Source organism: Oryx dammah, unplaced genomic scaffold, assembly GCF_014754425.2.
Source record: "Oryx dammah isolate SB20612 unplaced genomic scaffold, SCBI_Odam_1.1 HiC_scaffold_2, whole genome shotgun sequence".
NCBI lineage: Eukaryota > Metazoa > Chordata > Mammalia > Artiodactyla > Bovidae > Oryx > Oryx dammah.
The window spans coordinates 8,903,060-8,923,842 of NW_024070186.1; the positions used below are offsets into that span (position 1 = coordinate 8,903,060).

General features: G+C 46.2%; 1 protein-coding gene across 1 annotated transcript in view; it reads right to left on the reverse strand.

Moving 5' to 3' along the window:
* Positions 1-19,463, reverse strand: part of DOP1B (DOP1 leucine zipper like protein B) — a 124,571-nt gene extending 105,108 nt beyond the window's left edge. Inside the window, exon 1 of the mRNA XM_040264237.1 lies at positions 19,304-19,463. Coding sequence (XP_040120171.1) covers positions 19,304-19,441 — 138 coding nt within the window. The 5' untranslated portion in view covers positions 19,442-19,463. The remainder of the gene's footprint in view (positions 1-19,303) is intronic.
* Positions 19,464-20,783: the final 1,320 nt, after the last annotated feature.

A 20,783-nucleotide genomic window follows, 5' to 3' on the forward strand; every position in this document is an offset into this window, starting at 1 on the left:
AGCTTCATTGTTTGGGTTGTGTTCTTTAGGAAAACAGAAACCCAAAGTGACTGGCCAATAAGCTTAATACACATACACACACACGAACACTGAATAAACAATGTCTACTTAGAGTGAAATGCTCTTCTACAGCTGTAGAATAAATATCTCAGGGAAACAGATGAATTGGGAAGGAAAACAGGGCCATGTTTTCAAAATTACTTTTTAACATGCTAACCGAAAAGGAAAAATATGATTAGACAGGAAATTAAACTTCCTTATTTGTTTCACCCAAGCACTGCATTATTTTACAGTATTCCTTGAGCTATAATTAAGATACAATTACAACAGTTTTAACCTCATTGTATTCATAGGCTCAGCAGACTGATCTTAGAACAAAATAATAAAATACAAAATATAAGTTGTAAAGAAAAGGTCTGAACCACATCTGAGCTCCATTAATAGAGACCAGGAAGTGTCTCACTTCACTCCACCCAAGGCAATGTCCATGTTTCTCTTTTGTTTCACTCTGACATTATCCAGTCTGACACTCTGATATTCTCCAGGACTCCCAGCATGATTAAAACAGCTCTATGTAAGAAACATGATTAAAAATTCCAAAAGGGCAAGTTGTGGACTGGAAAAGTAACTCAATATACTTGGAAATGGTTAAGATGATAAATTTTATGTTATGTGCATTTTAATCACAATTTTTAAAAATGTTAGAATAATTTAATATCATGGGTGAGGGGAGAGTTAAATTACATTTTTAAAATGCCCTAGCCTTTAAAATAAAATTTTTAAATGTTTTCTTTAAAAATTTCTAGAAGAAAACATGTCCACACTGCTATATATAAAACAGCTAACTAACAAGGACCTACTGTATAGCACAGGGAACTCTGCTCAATACTGTAATGAGCTATATGGGAAAAGAATCTAAAAAAGAGTGGATACACATATGTGTGTAACTGACTCACTTTGCAGTGGATACTAACACAATGTTGAAAAGCAACTATCCTCTAATACGTGTGTGTTAGTCACTTAGTCGTGTCCGACTCTCTGTGACCCCATGGACGGCAGCCCACCAGGCTCCTCCATCCATGGGACTCTCTCCAGGAAAGAACACTGGAGTGGGTTGCCACTTCCTTCTCCATACTCTAATATGAATTAATCTGAAAATAAAGATAAATAGAAGTTCCCAAAGGAGACAGCCCAGACCTGCCCTCCCAGTGTTAGTGCTGACCTCAGAATGCCTGACGCTCATCTATAAAGGGATGCTGAGGAAGCCAATTTAAAACCCCGGCTCTTGTCAAGCAGATGGTGAGGCCCTACATGTCTCCCTTCTGGAAGTCCATCATCTTTATAAGGATGTTTGTTTCACGCCACAAAAATGAAGCTGCACAGTGAGTCAGACTGGCTAGGTGGCAAAAGCTTGAACACTCACTAAATACTTGCCAGGGGACAGCAACGGTGCCCTCCAGACGGAATGAAAACAGGACAGCCACTGAGTACAGACAAACTGCCAGGACTTCTCGTGTTAAAGCAGGCCTCGGTGGAGAGCCTCCAGCCTGCCCTCAGATGGCAGCGACCTGGCCACCGCACCAGCTTGGGAGGTGGCAGGAGACAGGTGGGGAAACTGGCATGTCACCACGGCTTCCAAGAGCTGGAGCAGGGGGCCAGGATCCAAGGTAGCCAGCGAGGCCAGCTTCAGTTTTCACGGGCAGCGGGGGAGTGACATGGGTCCAACTCCTCCATACAGGACAAGCTTCCTGCTGACAAAGGTCCTTGACTTGCGTGTTGCTGTACTGCTTTCTGATCAACGCTGAGAGCAAGCCTGCAGAGCTGCACCCTTACGGAGTCAGTTCTCAGCCACACCGCATGGTCCAAGCAATAAAGCTGCCCGCAGAGCCTGGGATGTGGAGGTTCACTCAGCCGCCTGCATCCGTTAGAGACCCAATAGGACACTTTTTTTTTCTCTTTTAAAATTGTCTTAAAGATTATTTCGTTTGCATCTGGTTTACCTTATTGCTGGAGCTTGCATTCACTGGTACTTTCTGAACAAATAGCACGCTGGTGGCACAGGAAGAATGAACTGAAGGCTGAGCGTCTCCATGCCTGGAGAAAACTTACGGTGCCCAGAGAGAGGCATGGTCCAACCGTGTGTGCCAAGAACCGCCGGATCAAGCCCTGGGCCTGAGCTCCACTCGGCGAGTCTCAAATTCATTTCTATCAGCTTGTGCAGCGGGCTCAGCCGCAGAGGGAGGACCAGGCAGGCCTCACGCTCAGGAAAGACCAGGAAGCCAAGGGCAGGGCCGACGCAATGGGGAACCCAGGCTCTGATAGGAGCACCAGGTGGGAGCTCTCCAGCCCTCACCAGCCATCCAGCCTGTCCCAGGCTGCCGCCCGTCATCTCATGTTATTAACAGAAAATGCGCCATCACCTGCCCTCACGCTGGTCCCGAGGACCAGACTCCAAAGGGAGCTGAGGCCTCCAGGGCGTTAAGTCCACTCCCACCCCCCAGGGCGTCAGGATCTCACGCGTGTGCACGCACACGGGACACAGCACTGGGGGCCACCCCAGGCTCCCGGCTGATGGGACTCGGGAGTCCGACACTAGGCCAGAAAACTCTTCTTGAAACATCCCAATGAACACTTCGCTGCCTCACAGAGGGGCAGGCTACGACACATGGGCTCACACGTGGCTCTTTGCTTCCTCTCCTCTGAATTCACGACGTGCGGGCTGTAAGAGCCACTGCACTCATCACTACCCCTCCTTTCCCTGTCCCTCCCCCCAGTTTAGAAACTTCAGGGGCTACTGTGATGCTTTCCAGGTTTCCAGACTTGATTCTTTGCTGACTGCAAGACAGGTCCTGGGCCCTCCCTCATGTCCACTTGCCAACCACCCCGCCCCCCACCTCGCCCCACTCTGTGGACTTGGATGGGCCGCTGGGGCTGAAACACCATGTGCAGAACAGCCTGAGCCTCATTCAGTGTCTTTATCAGTAAAGGGAGTGGAAGATTTTGGAGGATTCTAGGTTTGAAAAATAGTGGCTGAGAAGCATACACTTCTCACCCACTGGTGTTAAAGGCAATCACCACATTGTGGGGGGGCGGCCAGTGATGAAAAATCATGAAGGTCAAGGCAACTGAGCTCTACAGTAAACCACATGAAAGGCAAATGAACAGGCGGGGCAAACACACCCTTCGGAGTGCAGTCTAAACCCTGAAACATACACGATGCAGAGATGGCTGAAATAATTAACCACCATGTATACACGGATTCAGTAAAAAATGCATGCCTACCGTTTAGACATACAGATGGTAAAATGTCTGGAAACATCTTATTTTTCTGCTCTTTAAATGTATTTTAACCCACATGCAAGTGACAGGTCTAACAGACAAACCAAAAGCCTAATAACCAACTTGTCAAAAGTTTAAGAGCTGGGAGGAAAGAAAGAAGATGTGGCAGGTAAGAGTCTCGTTACAAATTCCAAAGAGGCTTCAGACAGACGCTTTACTGGTAGAACTCAATGTTCTTCAAACTTCACAACACCAAAGAGAATACAACTGGCGTGCTCAAATGAGACTCAGGGTTGGGACTGAAGTCCCAGGGGCATCTCCCAACTGCCCCCCACCCGCTGGAGCAGAACGGGACACACCCTCCCCGGTGCTTGGGCTGCCCTGGCTCACAAAGGCCTCACGCACCGAGAGGCACCGGGGGTGGGCGGCCACAGCGCTGGGGACGGTAGTTCAGCTTCAGGTCGGGGCTGAAACCACCACGGTGCCGGCCAGCCGGAAGCCCACTTGGTCCGGCTCCCCCGTCCTGGGGTGTGTTCCTGCGTGGAAGCAGGCAACGCTAAACGGAGCTGCTGGGGGTGGGTGGTGGGGCTGCCAACGGCACGCCCAGCGGTGGTGGCCGAGGCCCGAGGGCCTGGCTCACTCTCTCCAGGTTGGCTCGAGCCCAACACCACCTCCTTCCTCCAAACCCAGCATCTACAAAGCTGCAGCTTGTGCCATTACAGTCCGGGCACACACCTAGATGCTCCTACCCCTTCTGGTGGGACAGAATGTCAGCAAATGTTGGAAGCCACGTGTTAAGGACAGCAGGGTCCCTGGATTGAGCCTGTGGAATGATCATGTGAACTTCAGTCGCCCAACCTGGACCCACCATTGCAGAACTGATTCATGAGCAATAAACTTCAGTCTTAGGGTGGCACTGAAGTTTTCGACTTCTTTGAGACAGCAGCTCATGGTACTGTTACTGAAGCACTGACAATATCATCGGTGTTCAACCTAGATCCAGAAGACACTAACAAAAAAACACAAACAGGACTGGTTGATGGTATGTATACCTGTCTACCCGAAGAAAGTGAAAAGTGAAAGTGGAGTCGCTCAGTCGTGTCCGACTCTTTGCGACTCGTGGACTGTAGCCCACCAGGCTCCTCCATCCATGGGATTCTCCAGGCAAGAATACTGGAGTGGGTTGCCATTTCCTTTACAATTAGCTGGAAAAAAAACTAAGAAATAAATTCACCAAGTTGGCTAGTTTCCAAATTCTGTAAATTGATAGTTTCCGATGTGGCAACAATCATTAAAACAGACAGTGTAAAATAATCCCATTGAAAATAGCAAAAAAAATACATGTATAAAATATCTAATATATTTAAGATATGGTAAGGATTTATGTTAAGAAACACAATCCAATGCTTAGGAACCTAAGTGAATGCTTTTCAGTCAGTGAAGAGACCACCACATTTCCAGGTGGGAGGAAGCCCGACTGTGTGAAGATGTCACTTCTCCCTGAAATATACAATAACTGATACCTAATACCAACAGCCCCCGTAAGAGTTTCTTTAAACTTTGCAAATGATTCTGAAGTTCACCTGGAAGAAAACCACCTGGGAAAGGTAGAAAAATTCTGGAACCGAAGAGTGGTTATTAGGCTAGGGTGGAAAACATGTTCCTGCCAGATAAAGGCATAAAGCACAGGAGCTGGAAGGCCTGTCCCCGGCACCATGCAGACAATTAGTGGAGCACAATAAAGTCCACATGGACTCGTGTGTCCAAAGGTTTAGCTCTACGTTCACTGACCCAGCAGCTCTACCACAGGAGACGCACCTTACACAAACAGCCACAGGAAGAAAGACACCTGTTAGAACCTACTTTAGATTATGAAAAACCAGAAGTAAACTAGTCTAACAATAAACGGTTTCAAGATCTTGCCATCCCTATACAGTGCCCCCTCAGTCCCTTTTTTTCTTACACACACAGACACACACAGGAGACACAGCTATACATGAACTGTTCAACCCGCCTTTTTTGCCCCTCTACTTTATCTTGAGTATTTTTCACATAACTACAAGTCCACCTCAGGTGAATGCTGCTGGTCATCACACTGTTGCATCGTCCCCTACAGAGGGCGGTCATTCCCAATGTTTCACTATTACATATATCGAAATGATGTAGAGAGTCTTAGAGTTCTATTTGTGTTGTATTTTTATCAGGTTAAAACAAATATACAGTGATCACACACTAACCAGCTGATCACTAATCATTTGGGAATGCAAAAGATAAAGGGAGATATGACCACACTCCTACCAATATGCCAAAAACAAAAAGACTGCCATATCCTGTGCTCTTAAATCAGGAGAATTAATATTGTTAAAATGGCCATCCTACCCAAAGCAATCTACAGACTTCATGCAATTGCTATTAAGATACCCATGACGTTTTTCTCACAGAACTAGAACAAATAATCCTAAAATTCACATGGAACCATAAAAGACCCTGAATTGCCAAAGCAACAGGGGAAAAAGAACAAAGCTGGAGGTTACCAGCCTCTCAAGACTCAGGTTATACTACAAAGCTATTGTAATCAAAACAGTATGGTACTGGCACAAAAACAGACACATTGTTCCATTGACCTATGTGTCTATCATCTATGCAACCTGACTAGAGAGCGTAGAAGTAAATCCATGCCTGTATGGTTAATCAATCTAAAAATACAGAGGAGGCAAGAGCATAGAATGGAAAAAAGTCTCTTCAACAACTGATGCTGGGAAAATGAGACAGGCACATCTAAAACAATGAGATTAGAATATCACCTCACACCATATAAAAATAAACTCAAAGGGGGTTAAAGACCAAATTGGAGTAAATCTAAGACCAGAAACCATAAAACACCTATGAAAGAACATAGGCAGAACTCTAGGACATAAACTGTTGCAATATTTTTTCTGGATCTAAGGAAATAAAAACAAAAATAAACAAATGGGACCTAATTAAAAGATTCTGCAAAGCAAAGGAAACCATGGACAAAACAAAAAGAAAACCTATGGAATTGGAGAAAATATTTGGAAATGATAGATTGACAAGGTGTTAACATCCAAAATATACAAAGAACTCAGACAACTCAGTATCAGGAAAACAAAAAACAAAAAACAAAAAACCTCAATCAGAAATGGGCAGAAGACCTCAACTGATGTTTTTTCAAAGAACACACACAGGCAGCTAACAGGCACCTGGAAAGATGTTCAACATCACCAATTATTAAAGAAATGCAACCAAAACAACAGTGATATCTCCTCACAACTGTCAGAACAGCTATCATCAAACAATCGGATATCAATTGTTGGAGATGATGTGAAGAAAAGGGAACACTCATACACTGTTGGTGGGAAAGTAAACTGGTGCAGATACGATGGAAAACAGTATGGAGGTCCCTAAATTAAAACTAAAAGTAGAATGACCAGTAATGATCCAGTAATTTCTACTCCTGAATAGTCAGAAAAGATAAAAGTGTTAATTTAAAAAGAGACATGCACCCCACTGTTTGCAGCAGCACTGTCTACAGCAGCCAAGACACAAAAGCAGCCGACTGCCTATCAACAGATGAACGGATAAGGAAGATGTGGCGTGTGTGTGTGCTCACATGTGCACACACACAATGCAATATTTACTCAACCATAAAAGAGAATGAAATTCTGCATCTGCAGTCATGTGCATGGACTGAGAGAACATTAGGCTTAGTGAAATAAATCAGACAGAGAGACATCATACAATACAAATATTTTATGATATCATTTGTATGTGGAATGTAAAAAATAATACAATGAATGTATATGCAAACACAAAGTGAAAGTCACTCAGTCGTGTCCAGCTCTTTGCGACCCCATGGACTATACAGTCCATGGAACTGTCCAGGCCAGAACACTGGGGTGGGTAGCCTCTCCCTTCTCTGGGGGATCTTCCCAACCCAAGGATGGAGCCCAGGTCTCCCACTTTGTGGGCGGATTCTTTACCAGCTGAGCCACAAGGGAAGCCCCAAACAGAAACAGACTCACAGATACAGACAACAAACCATTGAAGGGGTTAGGGAAGGGGTGAGGGACAAATTAGGGGCATTACTATTATGCATAAAATAGATAAGCAACAAGGATATATTATATAATATAGCACAGGGAATTAGAGCCATTATTGTATAATAACTTTTAATACAGTACAACCTGCAAAAATACTGAATTCTATCCTGTACACCTGAAAATAATATAATACTATAAATCAACTATACTTCAACTTAAAAAAGAAAGACTGCCCATACCAAGTGTTGGTAAGAATATGGAAGAACTGGAGTTATTATAACTGCTGGTGGGATGTAAAATTATATAGCCACTTCAGAAGACAATTTGGCAGTTTTTTAAAAGTTAAATATTTTCCTGCCTACTGGAAGCAACCCAGTGTCCATTAATAGGCAAATGACCAAGTACATGGTGTATATCCATAAAACTGTACTCAGCAGTAAAAAGGAATAAACCACCAATACACAGGCCTTGGATGACTCTCAGAAGAGTTTTGCTGAGTAAAAGAAGACAGACTGTGGGGTTGGAGGAGGCAAGGCGAGGGTGAAGAAGAACATATACTGTATGAATCTGTTTATATAAAATTTTAGAAAACGCAAACTAGTCGAACTGTAACCGAAAGCAGCCCAGCAGTTACCTAGGGATGGGGCAAGAAAGGGGGCGGAGGAGGGATCACAGAAGGCTGTGGGGAAACTTCCAGGGTGATGGATGCATGCTCGTTATCTTATGTGGGGAAGGGTCCACATGTACACGCTCAGTCCTGCCCCACTCTTTGTGGCCCCACAGACTAGCCCGCCAGGCTCCTCTGTCCATGAAATTTTCCAAGCAAGAAGGCTGGAGTGGGTTGCCATTTCCTCCTTCAGGGGATCTTCCTGACCCAGGGATTGAACCTGGGTCTCCTGCACTGCAGGCAGATTCTTTACTGTCTGAAACACCAGAGAAGCCCCCATACTGAACTGAAGATCAGAACTCATCAGTTAAGTGCTTCATAAATGTATAGCTTACTGCACAATAAAGCTATATTTAAAAAAAAGAAAAGACCATTTAAAAAGATAAATAAATGGGAACACTTGTATTTGGCTCAAACACAAGCTTGAGTGCTGGTGTTCATGTTCCAACGGTCATCCTTTTCGAAAAATAGCCCGGTTTAATTCATTTCCTTCTGTATTAGTTTGCCATAACAAAATACCACAGTCCAGGGGGCTTCAACAACTGGAGTTTATTTCTCACTGTTCTGGAGGCTGGAAGTCCAAGATCAAGGTGCCAGCTGATTTGGTTCTCCTCCGGTTTACAGAGGTGCCTTCTCATTGGGTCCTCGTGTGGAGGGAAGAGAGCTTGCTCTTCTGGGAAGGCCACGGTCCTACTGGATTAGGGCCCTACCCATATGACCTCATTGAACCTTACTTATGTCCTGAAAATGCCACCTCCAGGTACAGCCACACTGGGGGTTGTGTTGACATGAATTTGGTGGTGGGAGTGGGGCTCGGGGGTTGGGGGGACACAATTCAGTCCTGGTTTCTTAGCTTTCCTGATAGTATTTAGAACATGTAAGTGAATCACAAGCCCTTTCCCTTGTCCATACACTCCATTCTGCTGGATGAGCCTTTTCTCTCTTTTTTTTTCAGATGAGGTTTCATCATTAGCTTACTGGAAGAATAATTCATCTGCCCAAATCTGGACTATTTCCATCCCTTCAGTATATGTGAAAAGAAGACTAGCCAAAAAAAAGAAAAAAAATCCTTTGCTCAGATGTAAAATAGAGTACCTCAGCTATAAATTACTGCAAGTCTATCAGACTCCTTTCAGCAAAGAAAAACGCTCCTTTCAGAAGGACTATGTTGTTGGCCTTATGGTGTCTGAGCGGCTCACAGCAAGGCCGCACTCTTGACCCCGAGCAGCAACATTCCTGCCAATTCTCAGCTCCCCCAGGATAACCTGGGGTGGGTAGGAGTCAGTGATGTCACCTGGGCCCCGGGACATCCCCCACCAATGAAGAAAGACAGAACAGTGGCATTATCTTCACGACTAGGAACGGGAGTTCTATTAGCTGTGCCTCCTAAACCCCAGCGTCAAGACCATCAGAACACTGCCAGAAACAAACAGGCCCTCTGCTCATCTCTCTCCCACAAAGGCACAGGATCCACTCTGTCGACAAGTGAAGCATCAATAATTGCCAACATCATCAAATGCGGTCTCTTCTCAGGAGGCATTCTGGCTCACATCTTTCCAGTATGACCTGGATACCCCACTTACTTGACCCCTTCCACCCTCAAGGTCACCCCTCCAGACAACAGCACAGGTTGCTGGAAGACGACTAAAACAAATGCCCTAAACTGAGACACCGTTTCTCTACAAGATGGGGCCCCAAAGGTGAGTTCACATGATGGAACCAGGCATCACGGGGCTGAGGCGGGGGGGACTCCTGGCCCTACTTTCAGCTCACACGCTAAGCAGAGTCTGGTACAGTGGGGATCATGGGCGGCAATGCCAACTGTGTCTCAGCAGACAGAGGACAGGTTGGGGAGGACTGAGAGGGCCCTCTCGGCAGGGACACAAGGGGAAGCCCAACCTGGAGGGCTGACCTTCCCTAGAAGACACCCACAAACAGCCCCCACTAACTGGCTGGTGCAGAGCTGGTGAGGGGCTGTTGGGTGGGGCACAAGTCATCAGGCCCATCAGTGGTCTGAAAGTGTGTTCCCCAGTGTGAGGGTCTTAGGAGTGGCCTTTGGGAGGTGATGAGGTCATGAGGGTGGAGCCCTTGTGAGTGGGATTAGTGCCCTTTTTATTATGAAAGAGGCCTGCAGGGCTCCCTGCCCCCTACCACGTGACAACAGAACCAAAGGCGGCTGACTGTGAACGGGAAGAGGGCACTGGCCAGACGCTGAGTCCGCCTGCACCGTGACCTTGACTCCAGCCTCCAGAACAGTGAGAAATAAATGTGTGTTGTCGATTAGCCCCCAGGCTGCGGGATGGTTACGGCAGCGTCCGGAGTGGACTACGGTGGTCGGGAAGGCTGCCCTGAGAGGCCCAGAAGTTCCGGGCACGTCTTGGGTCACCACACACAGGAGAACCACAGGTCTTCACGGTGCTCCAGGGCAGCAAGAAGAGATGAAATAAGTAACACTCTACCCTTCCATGAGGCACAGGACGAAAGCCATCTGAGCTTCCATGAGAAACAAGCTTTTTTAAAATGCTGATCTATGGAGAGATGATCTGTACTTCATTATTACACTCTGTTACGTGCTGAACCGTGTCCCTAAAATTCATGTATCGAAGCCCTAACCCCTGGTACCTCAGAATGCATATGTGCTGGAGACAGGGCCCTTAAAGAGGTGACCAGGGTAAAATGAGGTCATATAGGTGGTGTCCAATACGACTGGTGGCCTCATAAGAAGGGGAGATTAGGACACACAAACCACAGGGAGGAGGACATAGTGGGAAGTGGCCAGCTGAGTCAAGGAGAGACGCCTCAGAGGAAACCAAATCTGCTGACACCCTGATCTTGGACTTCCAGCCTCCAGACCTGCAAGATGCTTCACCTGAACTAATACTGTTTAATAGAGAAGTAATTGATCAAGGTGCAGGTAAACATCAGGATCCAGGTGACCTCATCAAGTTTTCGGGTAGAAGAGGTCTTAGAGCTCATCTATAAAGAGTCAGAACAGTTCACCTGGCCTCTGAGTTCCAGCCACCTTCCTCTCATCACGCCAAAGAGGCTCTGCTTTAAAAAGCAGGTACTTGTCATTAAGCAGTAAGACTTTAGAAGCTGAAACACGGAACACCCAAGACCTACATCCCTTGCTATTCATGCCACCCACTTTCAGGCCATTTTGTGAAACAGTAGGATATTGCATAAAAGAAGCCAAAAGAGGGTGGCTCATTTAGGAGCGTTACTTTTTTTTTTTTTTTTTTTTAAGAAATTTTACTGCTAAGGTTTTTTAAATGTACAGAGTTTAAATAAACTATCCTTCATTTCCATAATTAAATTTACAATCCAGGCTTGGTATAGTGGTTGGGTTCCTAAGGGTTCAAAATGCACTTGATTAAAACTCATCTTAAAATGATCAGTGAAAGGTGACAGCTTGAAGTCTCAAACTATGAAGCAAAAATTACTCTATTCAGGTTGATACACGTAACAACTACAAAAGATAAACTTTTCCCTAACACAGAAAAAAAATTTTTTAATGGTACTGAAAGCTTAGCAAGTTTTAGAAACGATACAATTAGAACCTATCTGTAGTATGACAAACAAGAGACCTCTTGGGGCTCGGTTTTCTCTTGTCAAGAGTTGAGCCAGAGGCACTTCTGCTGTGAGACCATGGTTTATGTTTTAGAACCTGCGGTCATCTGCTTTCATTAGAACACAACCTGACCTAACTTTGCAACCTAAAGACCATGATACCGCTTCTTCTTGCATCATAAAGATTTTTTTTTAATTAATTCCTCACTAATTTACTCACTGGATTTCTGTATCCATGCAAGAGTCCATGCAAGAAATTTGATCGTCACTAAAGCCCTAAGAAAATTCTTTATTCACATCAACTCTTACTCCTTGAATGCAGTAGTTGTGAGTCTCCCAGAAGTAAGTGATTGCTAAGCTGCAGGAGGCTTGCTCCCTCCAGCCCCTTCCCAAACCCTCTGCGTCCAGTAACTCCAATCCACCCAGTGCTGAAGCTGCCCCCTCCCCTCCTGCAGGCTCCCATGATCAGGCTCCCTCCCCGCACTTCAGCCAGAGGCATTCCTCTCTGGGGAAAAGGCAGTGATGGGTCACCCTGCTCAAAGCCTTCCCGGGGGCTCAGTGGTACCCCTCACCGCAGGATAAAGCCCCGAGATGTGCCTGGGGAGGAGGGCTCCCTCTCCTCCTCATCTCCTATCACTTCTCCTTCTCCAGCCATGCCCGTCCCCTCCTGGACCTTGGACTCAGGCCCGAGCCCCAGATGGTGTCCCTGGCAGCTAGCGCGATGCATCCGGGCCTCTGCTCAAAATCTCAAATGTCACGTTATCAAAGAGCCGTCTCTGTCTGAGCGAGTGCTCCGTCCTCCTTCCTTGCTACCCACTCTCACGGTTGATTTCTCTTCTTAGCATTCAGCACCTGACATCACCTGTTTATTTGCTGTTTTGTCTGCTGCCAGTAAAGCCTTATGTTCCATGGGAGCAGGAATCGGGTGTTCAACGTTAGGTCCTTAGCACCTAAGTGTTCAGTATATACCTTGGTTCTACTGCTCTATCAGTTTGCCGGAGGGCTTCTGTAACAAAGCGCCAGCCACAGGGAGGCTTACGGCCATGGAACTGGGAGGCCAGGAGGCTGAGATCAAGGCGTTGAGCTGAGATCAAGGCGTCGGCAAGCGTCGGCAGGGCTGGTTCCCTCTGAGGCTGTGAGCGAGAACCCGCTCCAGGCTGCACCATGGCTTCTGGTAATCTCGGGATTCCTTGGCTTCTATCCTCATCAGCCTGGTCTCTGCCTTCACCCTCGCAGGGCGCCTTCCCTCTCAGCCTCTCTGTGTCCGTGTCCAACTTGTCCCCTCTTACAAGGATACAGTCATCATGTTGGATAAGGACTTCGTTTTAACCTGGCTGTCTCTGTAAAGACTGGATCTCCAAATAAGGCCACACTCTGGGATACTGGGGGTGAGAACACGTTGATTTCCAAGGACACAATTCAACCCGTAAAAGCCACTTTGCAGCCACAGGACATGGAGTGAATGAGGTAATTTTACCAGCAAAAGGGGGCTGATCATCAGGTCTCCCTCATCTGGCTAACAAAGAAAGCAGAGGGGCATCCCTGTCCTCTCTGTGAGCCACAGACTCAGACGTGAGAGGAGCCGAGGGCTCTGCTCAGGGGCTGGACCCCCCTCTGCCACCTGCCGGCTCTGATCAGGCACAGGCTGTTTAGTCTGGGTCCGGCCTCAGGCCATGCTGTGCCCCTGGACGAGGATACACGCCAGGCCCCCGGCCCACAGTGGGCTCTCTCCAATGTCCACTGTCATTGGCAGGGCTGCGGGGGGAACAGACAGCGTCAGCCTCGTCTCCCCGACACTGAGCAAGTCCGTGCAGGGGGGAGCTCACCCTCATCAGCCCATCATGGCTGCAGAGAACACGAAGCAGGCGTGAAGAGGACCTGAGAGTGGGGTTACACGGAACTGGGGGGACGACTTTTAACAAAGAGCTGTCTTTCCACTCTCACATCCATCCCAAGACCCACGGAGGTCACACAGGGACATCTGACGGATGCTCAAACGCACGCTTTCTGGTGGGAACCTGTGGTCTCCCTGCCTGGCCCGAGGGGCCGGCTGCTCCCCAGTCTATCACAGCCTTTCAGCTCCTCGGCCCCCAACCCAGGAGAACCCTCAAGTCATACTCGACTCCTCTTTTTCCCTCGCCTTTCCCATTTGCTCTGAGGACAAAGCCTCTTGGTCATACCTCCAAAGTATATTCAGAATCCAAGCCCTTACCCGTGGGCCTCCTAACTGGTCTCCCTGTTTCTGCCTGACCCCACCCAGCAGAGCAGCTGGAGATGGTTCCAGCACCTACAAGGGAAGACAGGCCATGCCCGCTGCTGGGCAGCCGCCCCCAACTCAGGGGCCAGCCTCAGACGCCAGCTCCAAAGGACTGGCAAGACGAGACGCCCTCCCTACCCCTCTCCTCTGCGGCCTCCTTTCCTATCCCCTCCCCATCCCTGGCCTGCTCGGTGACAACCTCCGCAGCCTCAGGTACATTAGAGCCTCTGTACTTGATCCAATGGCACCATCTCAGCTACGCTCACCAGGCACTGCCTTCTTTACCATTCCCACCACACCCATCACTCACTATCAAGGTGTATCTTTCATTCCCCATCCAGCTTCCCCATCCCCACCAGAATGAGGGCAGGGTCTTGTCAGTTTTGCTCTCTGCTGTACCCTGGCACCTGCTGGCACATTCTAGGCACTCAGACGACCACTGAAAGGAATGGCTAACACTTCCAAAGCTCCTTAAAGAAAGACGCAACTGTACTCAATATCCTGCACTTAAAAGGCAGGTTACAATGATTCAACATTTTTGAAAGCTCTTCCAGCACACTGAAACAAAGCCTGTTTCATAGGATAACTCACTGCTCAAGAGCTGCATTTTTCAAGTTCATAAGTTTACCTACCTCAAAATAAACATGTTCTGAGCTTGCCTGGTGGCCCAGTGGTAAAGAATCTGCCTGCTTATGCCGGAGACATCGGTGTGTCAATCCCTGCTCCGGGAAGATCTCACGTGTCTTGGAGCAACTAAGCCCGTGCGCCACAACTAGTGAGCCTGTGTTCTAGAACCCAGGAACTGCAACTACGGAGCCTGTGAGTCACGACGACTGAAACCTGCGTGCCCTAGAGCCTGTGCTCCCCAACAAGAGAAGCCACGGCTACAAGGAGCCTGCACACTGCAACTAGAGACGAACTCCCGCTCACCACAACTAAAGGAAAGCCCGTGCAGCAAGGAAGACCCAGCACAGCCAAAAATAAGTACATATGTGTGTGTGTTCCTAAACGAATGGGAAAATACTCTGTGTTCACGGATTAGAAGACACTATTGTGCACATGGCAATACTCCTCAAAGCGATCTACAGTCAGTGCAATCCCTCTCAAAATCCCACTTGGCTTTTTTGCAGAAATTGACACGCTGATCCTAAAATTCATACAGAATGTCAAGGAATCCAGAACAACTCTGAAAAAGAACAACAAAGTTCAAGGACTCTTACCTCCCCATTTCAAAACTCACTACAAAACTACAATAAACAAAATGGCATAAGGATAAACATACAGACCAATGGAAAAAGAGGAAAGTCCAGAATTAAACATCTCTCTATAGATAACTAATTTTCAAAAGGATTCCAAGACCCTTCAAAAGAACAGTCTCTTCAACAGATGGCTTTCTACATGTAAAACAACTAGATTTTCACACGAGAAGGAATGAAGTTGGAGCCTCCTCAAGCCATGTACAAAAATTAACTTGGTCAGCATGGCTATCATCAAAGAGTATACAAACAATAAATTCTGGAAAGAGTGTGGAGAAAAGGGAATCCTCCTACACTGTTGGTGGGAATGTAAACTGGTGCAGCCACTATGGAGAACAGTATAGAGGTTCCTTAAAAAACTAAAAACAAACTACCATATGATCCAGCAATCTCACTCCTGGGCATATATCCAGAGACAAACATAATTTGAAAAGAAACACGCCCCCCAATGCTCACTGCAGCACTATTTACAATAGCCAAGACATGGAAGCAACCTAGATGTCCATCGACAGATGAATGGATAGAGATAATGTGGTACAAGTATATGATGGAGTATTACTCAGCCGTGAAAGGGAATGAACTAATGCCATCTGCAGCAACATGGACGGACCTGGAGCTTATCATACTAACTGAAGTATATAAAAGCCAAGTATCACATAGTATCACTTATAGGTGGAATCTAAACAATAATGCAAATGAACTCATTCACAAAACAGAAACAGACTCACAGATTTCACAAAGAAAGATATGGTTACTAAAGGGGAAAGGTAGGGGGGAAAATAAATTAGGATTTGGGGATTAACATATACATGCTACTATACAGATACTAAATAGATGATGAACGAGGACCTACTATATGGCACAGGAAACTCTACTCAATAATCTGTAATAACCTACATGGGGAAAGAATCTGAAAAAGAATGGAATACATATATGTATAATGGACACACTTTGCTGTACACCTGAAACGAATATTGTAAAACGACTTGTACTCCGATATAAAATAAAAAATTAGATTTAAAGAAAAAAAATATTTCCAGAACATTAGAATGCTTACACATGCCCCAAACCTACACTCCTTCCATCTGAGACATTTAATGTATATACAATAATATGGTCAATGTGTTTATCATGTACTTTTTAATTGCATTTATCACGTATTTACTTCACATCATGTATTTATCATATTGTTTGCATTTCCCAACCATAGATTGTTTAATTTTGAATGTCTGAATTGCATGTGTGCTAAGAGGTAATTTTATTCTTACTACAAACTCAATATTCATCTATGAAAAACAACAGCAAAAAACACAAATTAACTCAAAATGAATCAAAGATCTAATTGCAAAAACAAAAACTAAAAACCCTTAGAAGAAGAAAACACAGGGGTAAATCTTCGTGATCGTGGAATTGGCAATGGTTTCTTAGATATGCACCAAGAGCATAAGCAACAAGAGAAAAAAATAAGACTTTATCAAAACTTTTAAAATTCTGTGCATCAAAAGACATGATCAAAAACCGAAATGACAGCCTAAAGAATGGGGGAAGAAAACAATCTGCAAATCATAAATCCTGTAAGGGACCAGAATCCAGAAGGTAAAAGAAACTCTTACAAATCACAACAAAAAGACAAATAGCATAGTTAAAAAAATAAACAAAATACTTGAATAGAAATTTCTCCAAGAAAGATATACAAACGGCCCACAAGCAAGTGAAAAGATACTCAAAATTTTAGTCATTAGGGGGATGCGAATCAAAGCCCTACGATATGTAAGATATACCACTTCGCACCCACTACAATGGCTACTGTCGAAAAAGAAAACCACCCTGAAAACTGAGAACGAGAAGAAACTGGAGCCCTAATACGTAGCTGGTGGGCATGTGAAACGGGGTAGCTACTGAGGAAAACATCTCGATGGTTCCTCAATAACTTCAATATAGAGTGACCACGTGACTAATCGCACTCCTAGGTATACTCCTGAGAGAAATGAAGACAGGTGTTCAAACAAAAACTTGTACACAAATATTCATACAGGACTACTCAGAAGAGCCAATTGAAGAATGGCTAAACAAAATGCGGTCTGTTCATACCCTGGAACATTATTCAGCCATAAAACTTAATGAAGTACTGATACAGGCCTCAACGTGGATGAATCTTGGAAACACGCTAAGTGAAAGAAGCCAGACACAAAAGTGCCACATCATCGTACAATTCCTTTTATATGAAATATCCACAGATACAGAAAGTAGATTAGTGACTACCAGGGCCTGGGTAAAGACAGAAATGGGGGGGGTTTCCCTTGGGGTGGTGAAAATGTCTGGGAAGTAGACAGTGGTGACAGTCGTACAACATCATGGACGCACTAAAAGCCACATAGTTTAAGATGGTTGGTCGGGGCTTGGTGGCTCAGTGGTAAAGAATCCACTGCCAAGGCAGGAGATATAGGTTCAATCCCTGGTCTGGGAAGATCCCACATGCCACGGAGCAACTAAGCCTGTGTACCACAACTCCTGAGGCTGTGCTCTAGAGCCCGGGGGCCATAACTACTCAAACCCTCGGGTCCTAGAGCCTGTGTTCTGCAACAAGAGACGCCACCGCCGTCAGGGGCCTGTGCAACTAGAGTAGCCCCTGCTCGCCATGACTAGAGAAAAGCTCACTCAGCACAAATAACAAAAAGAAAAAGGTAAAAAAAAAAAAAAAGTAACTTTTATGTTGCATGAATTTTAACTCAACAGAAAAGCAGTAAGCACGTCCCCCTCTCCCCTGGTATTATTAGATTCCAGGAGAGTCAAGTACTAAAATAGTAAAATATGTGGAAGAGCTGGAATATGTCCAAGTCCCACTCCAGGGCATCTCACTTTCCCCTAAAAAAGCAGCTTACCTCCGTGCAACACAGTGAATATTACCTTCAGCCAGAAAAGTCCTAAGTCAGAGCTCTGCCACCAAAGCATTCTCAAGCTCTTATTTGCTGTTTTGTTATATGTCTCCATCCCAGCCCTGGGGATTCAGACAATAAAGAATCTGCCTGCGATACAGAGATGAGGGTTCAATCTCTGTGTTGGAAAGATTCCCTAAAGAAAGGATTGGCAACCACTCCAGTATTCCCGGGGAATTCCATGGACAGAGGAGCCTGGTGGGCTACATTTCATGGGGTCACAAAAAGTCAGACACAACTGAGTGACTTACACTACCACTTTCCTCCCAGCCAGCACCAGCCATGGGGTTCACATGTTGTAAATACACTTTGCAGAGACTGCACAGCTTCCTGGGCACTAGCTGCAATAACTGCCCATCTCCTCTCTGCCATCTGTGGGTGCTGATAGCTGCTTTTGGGCGGTGGGCGCTGGACAGCTGCCGCCCCTGTGGTCAGGCTGCCCACCTTCCCTCTCCCCCTGACCCCTTGAAGCAGTAAATGCACAAATTCTCTCTAGCGAGGTTTGTTCAAGCCCCCCTGGTGTGTGTGACCTGGGGAGTGGGGACCCCCCCCCACCCCCAGACTCGGCTAGCCACCTCCCAGCTCCCATACGTCACTCAGGCTCCAAAGTCAGGTGTCACACCCAGGAGCCCAGGTAACCGGCAACAGAACCGGGCACAGCCTCTCTGAGCCCGGGTTATCGTCTTCCTAAAGGTCACAGTAATCACCCTCCTTCTGGGCAGGACGGAAATAAACAAAGGCACACAAGGTCAAGCCCACAAGTGATCGGTTTTGGTCTTCTTAGACCCAACCCACTTTCCCTTGTCCAAACACACACACCCAATTTCTGGGCAGATTTCCATAACTGCTTCATCCTTTATTCTTCTAGGAGTTACCAGTTAGCAGTAAAATGGTGGAAAAGATTAGAGAAGAAAAAAAAAAGCCATAAAAATCCTGAGCAGTACAAGAAGGACAATTCATCTTTGAATAAATGGATCATTTATCAATTTATCTTGTTTAGACCTAAATATTGTTGAAAAAAAGTGTTCAGCTGTTCTATGGACTCTATCCACACTATACTGCGTGCTCAGAAAGAAAGGGCCGGAAGAGGAGGTTCATACACAGATAGATTAATAGCAGGTGTAACTCGGGTGACAAATTAGTGGCAGTTCTTCTTATCTGATGGCTGTAATTGGCATGCAGTATAATATTAAAAAGACAAGTCCTTGAAACAATAAAAGGACAGCTGTGTGCCCACCCCCCTCCCCCACAGTGCAAACACTCCCAGCCCCACATACCTTGTTGAGCTTGCCCAGGGAAGATATGAGATCCGCCCATTCACTCGAGGACTCGAAATTTCTTAATGCCTTTTCGATCACGGAAGAGTAATTTCTATATCTGTAATCATTCAACAGCTCCTGCTCCTCTGGATCCATCTTACATTCTCGCAGCAGAAAAGGTATCTAAGAGGGAATCGGAGGAAAAACGGATGCGACAGCTCTTCGAGGATGAAGTGTCCCCAGCCCACTGACCCGGAGGCCACGTGGCCACAAACAAAATCCAACTCAAATATTTAGCAAGGCTGCCAAGCCAGGCACTGGGGAACATAAAAGATAAATGGTTCTGGCCCTCCTGGACTCTGAGGGAGACAAATGGATGAAGCTGAAAGAAGGAACACACTAGGGTTCCACCTAATGGACGAAGTGAACTCTAGGAGAGAAACTCAAAGTAGCTAATTGCATGTTGCTGCCAACTGCTAATTCTGAATGCACGTGGTTCCTGCCAGCATGGAACATCTACTGGCCCTAAAAAAAGCAGATCTATGGTCCTAACTGAACAGTTGGTTTAGCACCCAATCCTTTACACTAGACTCCAAGAGGGGACTGTAAGTATTCTATAAGAAAATCAGGTGGGGGAAAAAAAAAGTTAAAAAGCCGAAGGATCCAATCGTGAAGTGTCTGACAGCAGTGGTGTCAGAAATCCATCACATGGCCGTTCATTTGCGTGTGGGTGTGCTCAGTCATTGTCTGACTCCCCATGGACTGTAGCCCACCAGGCTCCCTTGTCTGTGGGGTTTTCCAGGCAAGAACACTGGAGCAGGGTCTTGGTGCAGGGGATCTTCCCCGACCCAGGGATGAAACCCACATCTCCTGCATTGCAGGTGGATTCTTTACCAATGCGCCACCTGGGAAGCCTTGACTGTTTATTTTCTAAGTACCGGTTACCTGCCTGGCCCCCAACAGGGTGCTGCCCCCACGGTGCTATGTCTCCAGGAGAGGAGTCTGGATGGAGGTGTGTTACACCAGGGCCCAGGTGGCTGCCATTTTCTTTTGGCCCGTGTATATTCTTTCTTTTTCTCCCCTGTGGCTAGATGCATCCATTATACATGAACCACTGCAGCTACTGCAAAGTCTGAGGCAGCGATGGTAGGGTGGACTCCTCTGGCCTTTTGCCTTCCACCTTTCCCCTATTTTATGCCTCAAAACAAAGGTTTGATGTTGGAGCTGAAGCCTCACCTTGCAACCAGAGGAAAGAGCCATCTTTAGGGCATGACTTCCATGCATTAAGTGGAAGGAAGGCACCACACCAACCTTGGACACTCTGCCCCTGGACTTACTGCTTTCTGCATGTCAAGAGTTGAGTTTAAGCTGTTAAATCAAGTGTTCTGTTACTCACAGCTAAACATGATCCTGACTGATTTATGAGCCTACGTGGTATCTCACTAGCTCACGCTCTGAAAGGAGAGAGAAGCATGGAGTAATGGTGACATGAGTAAAT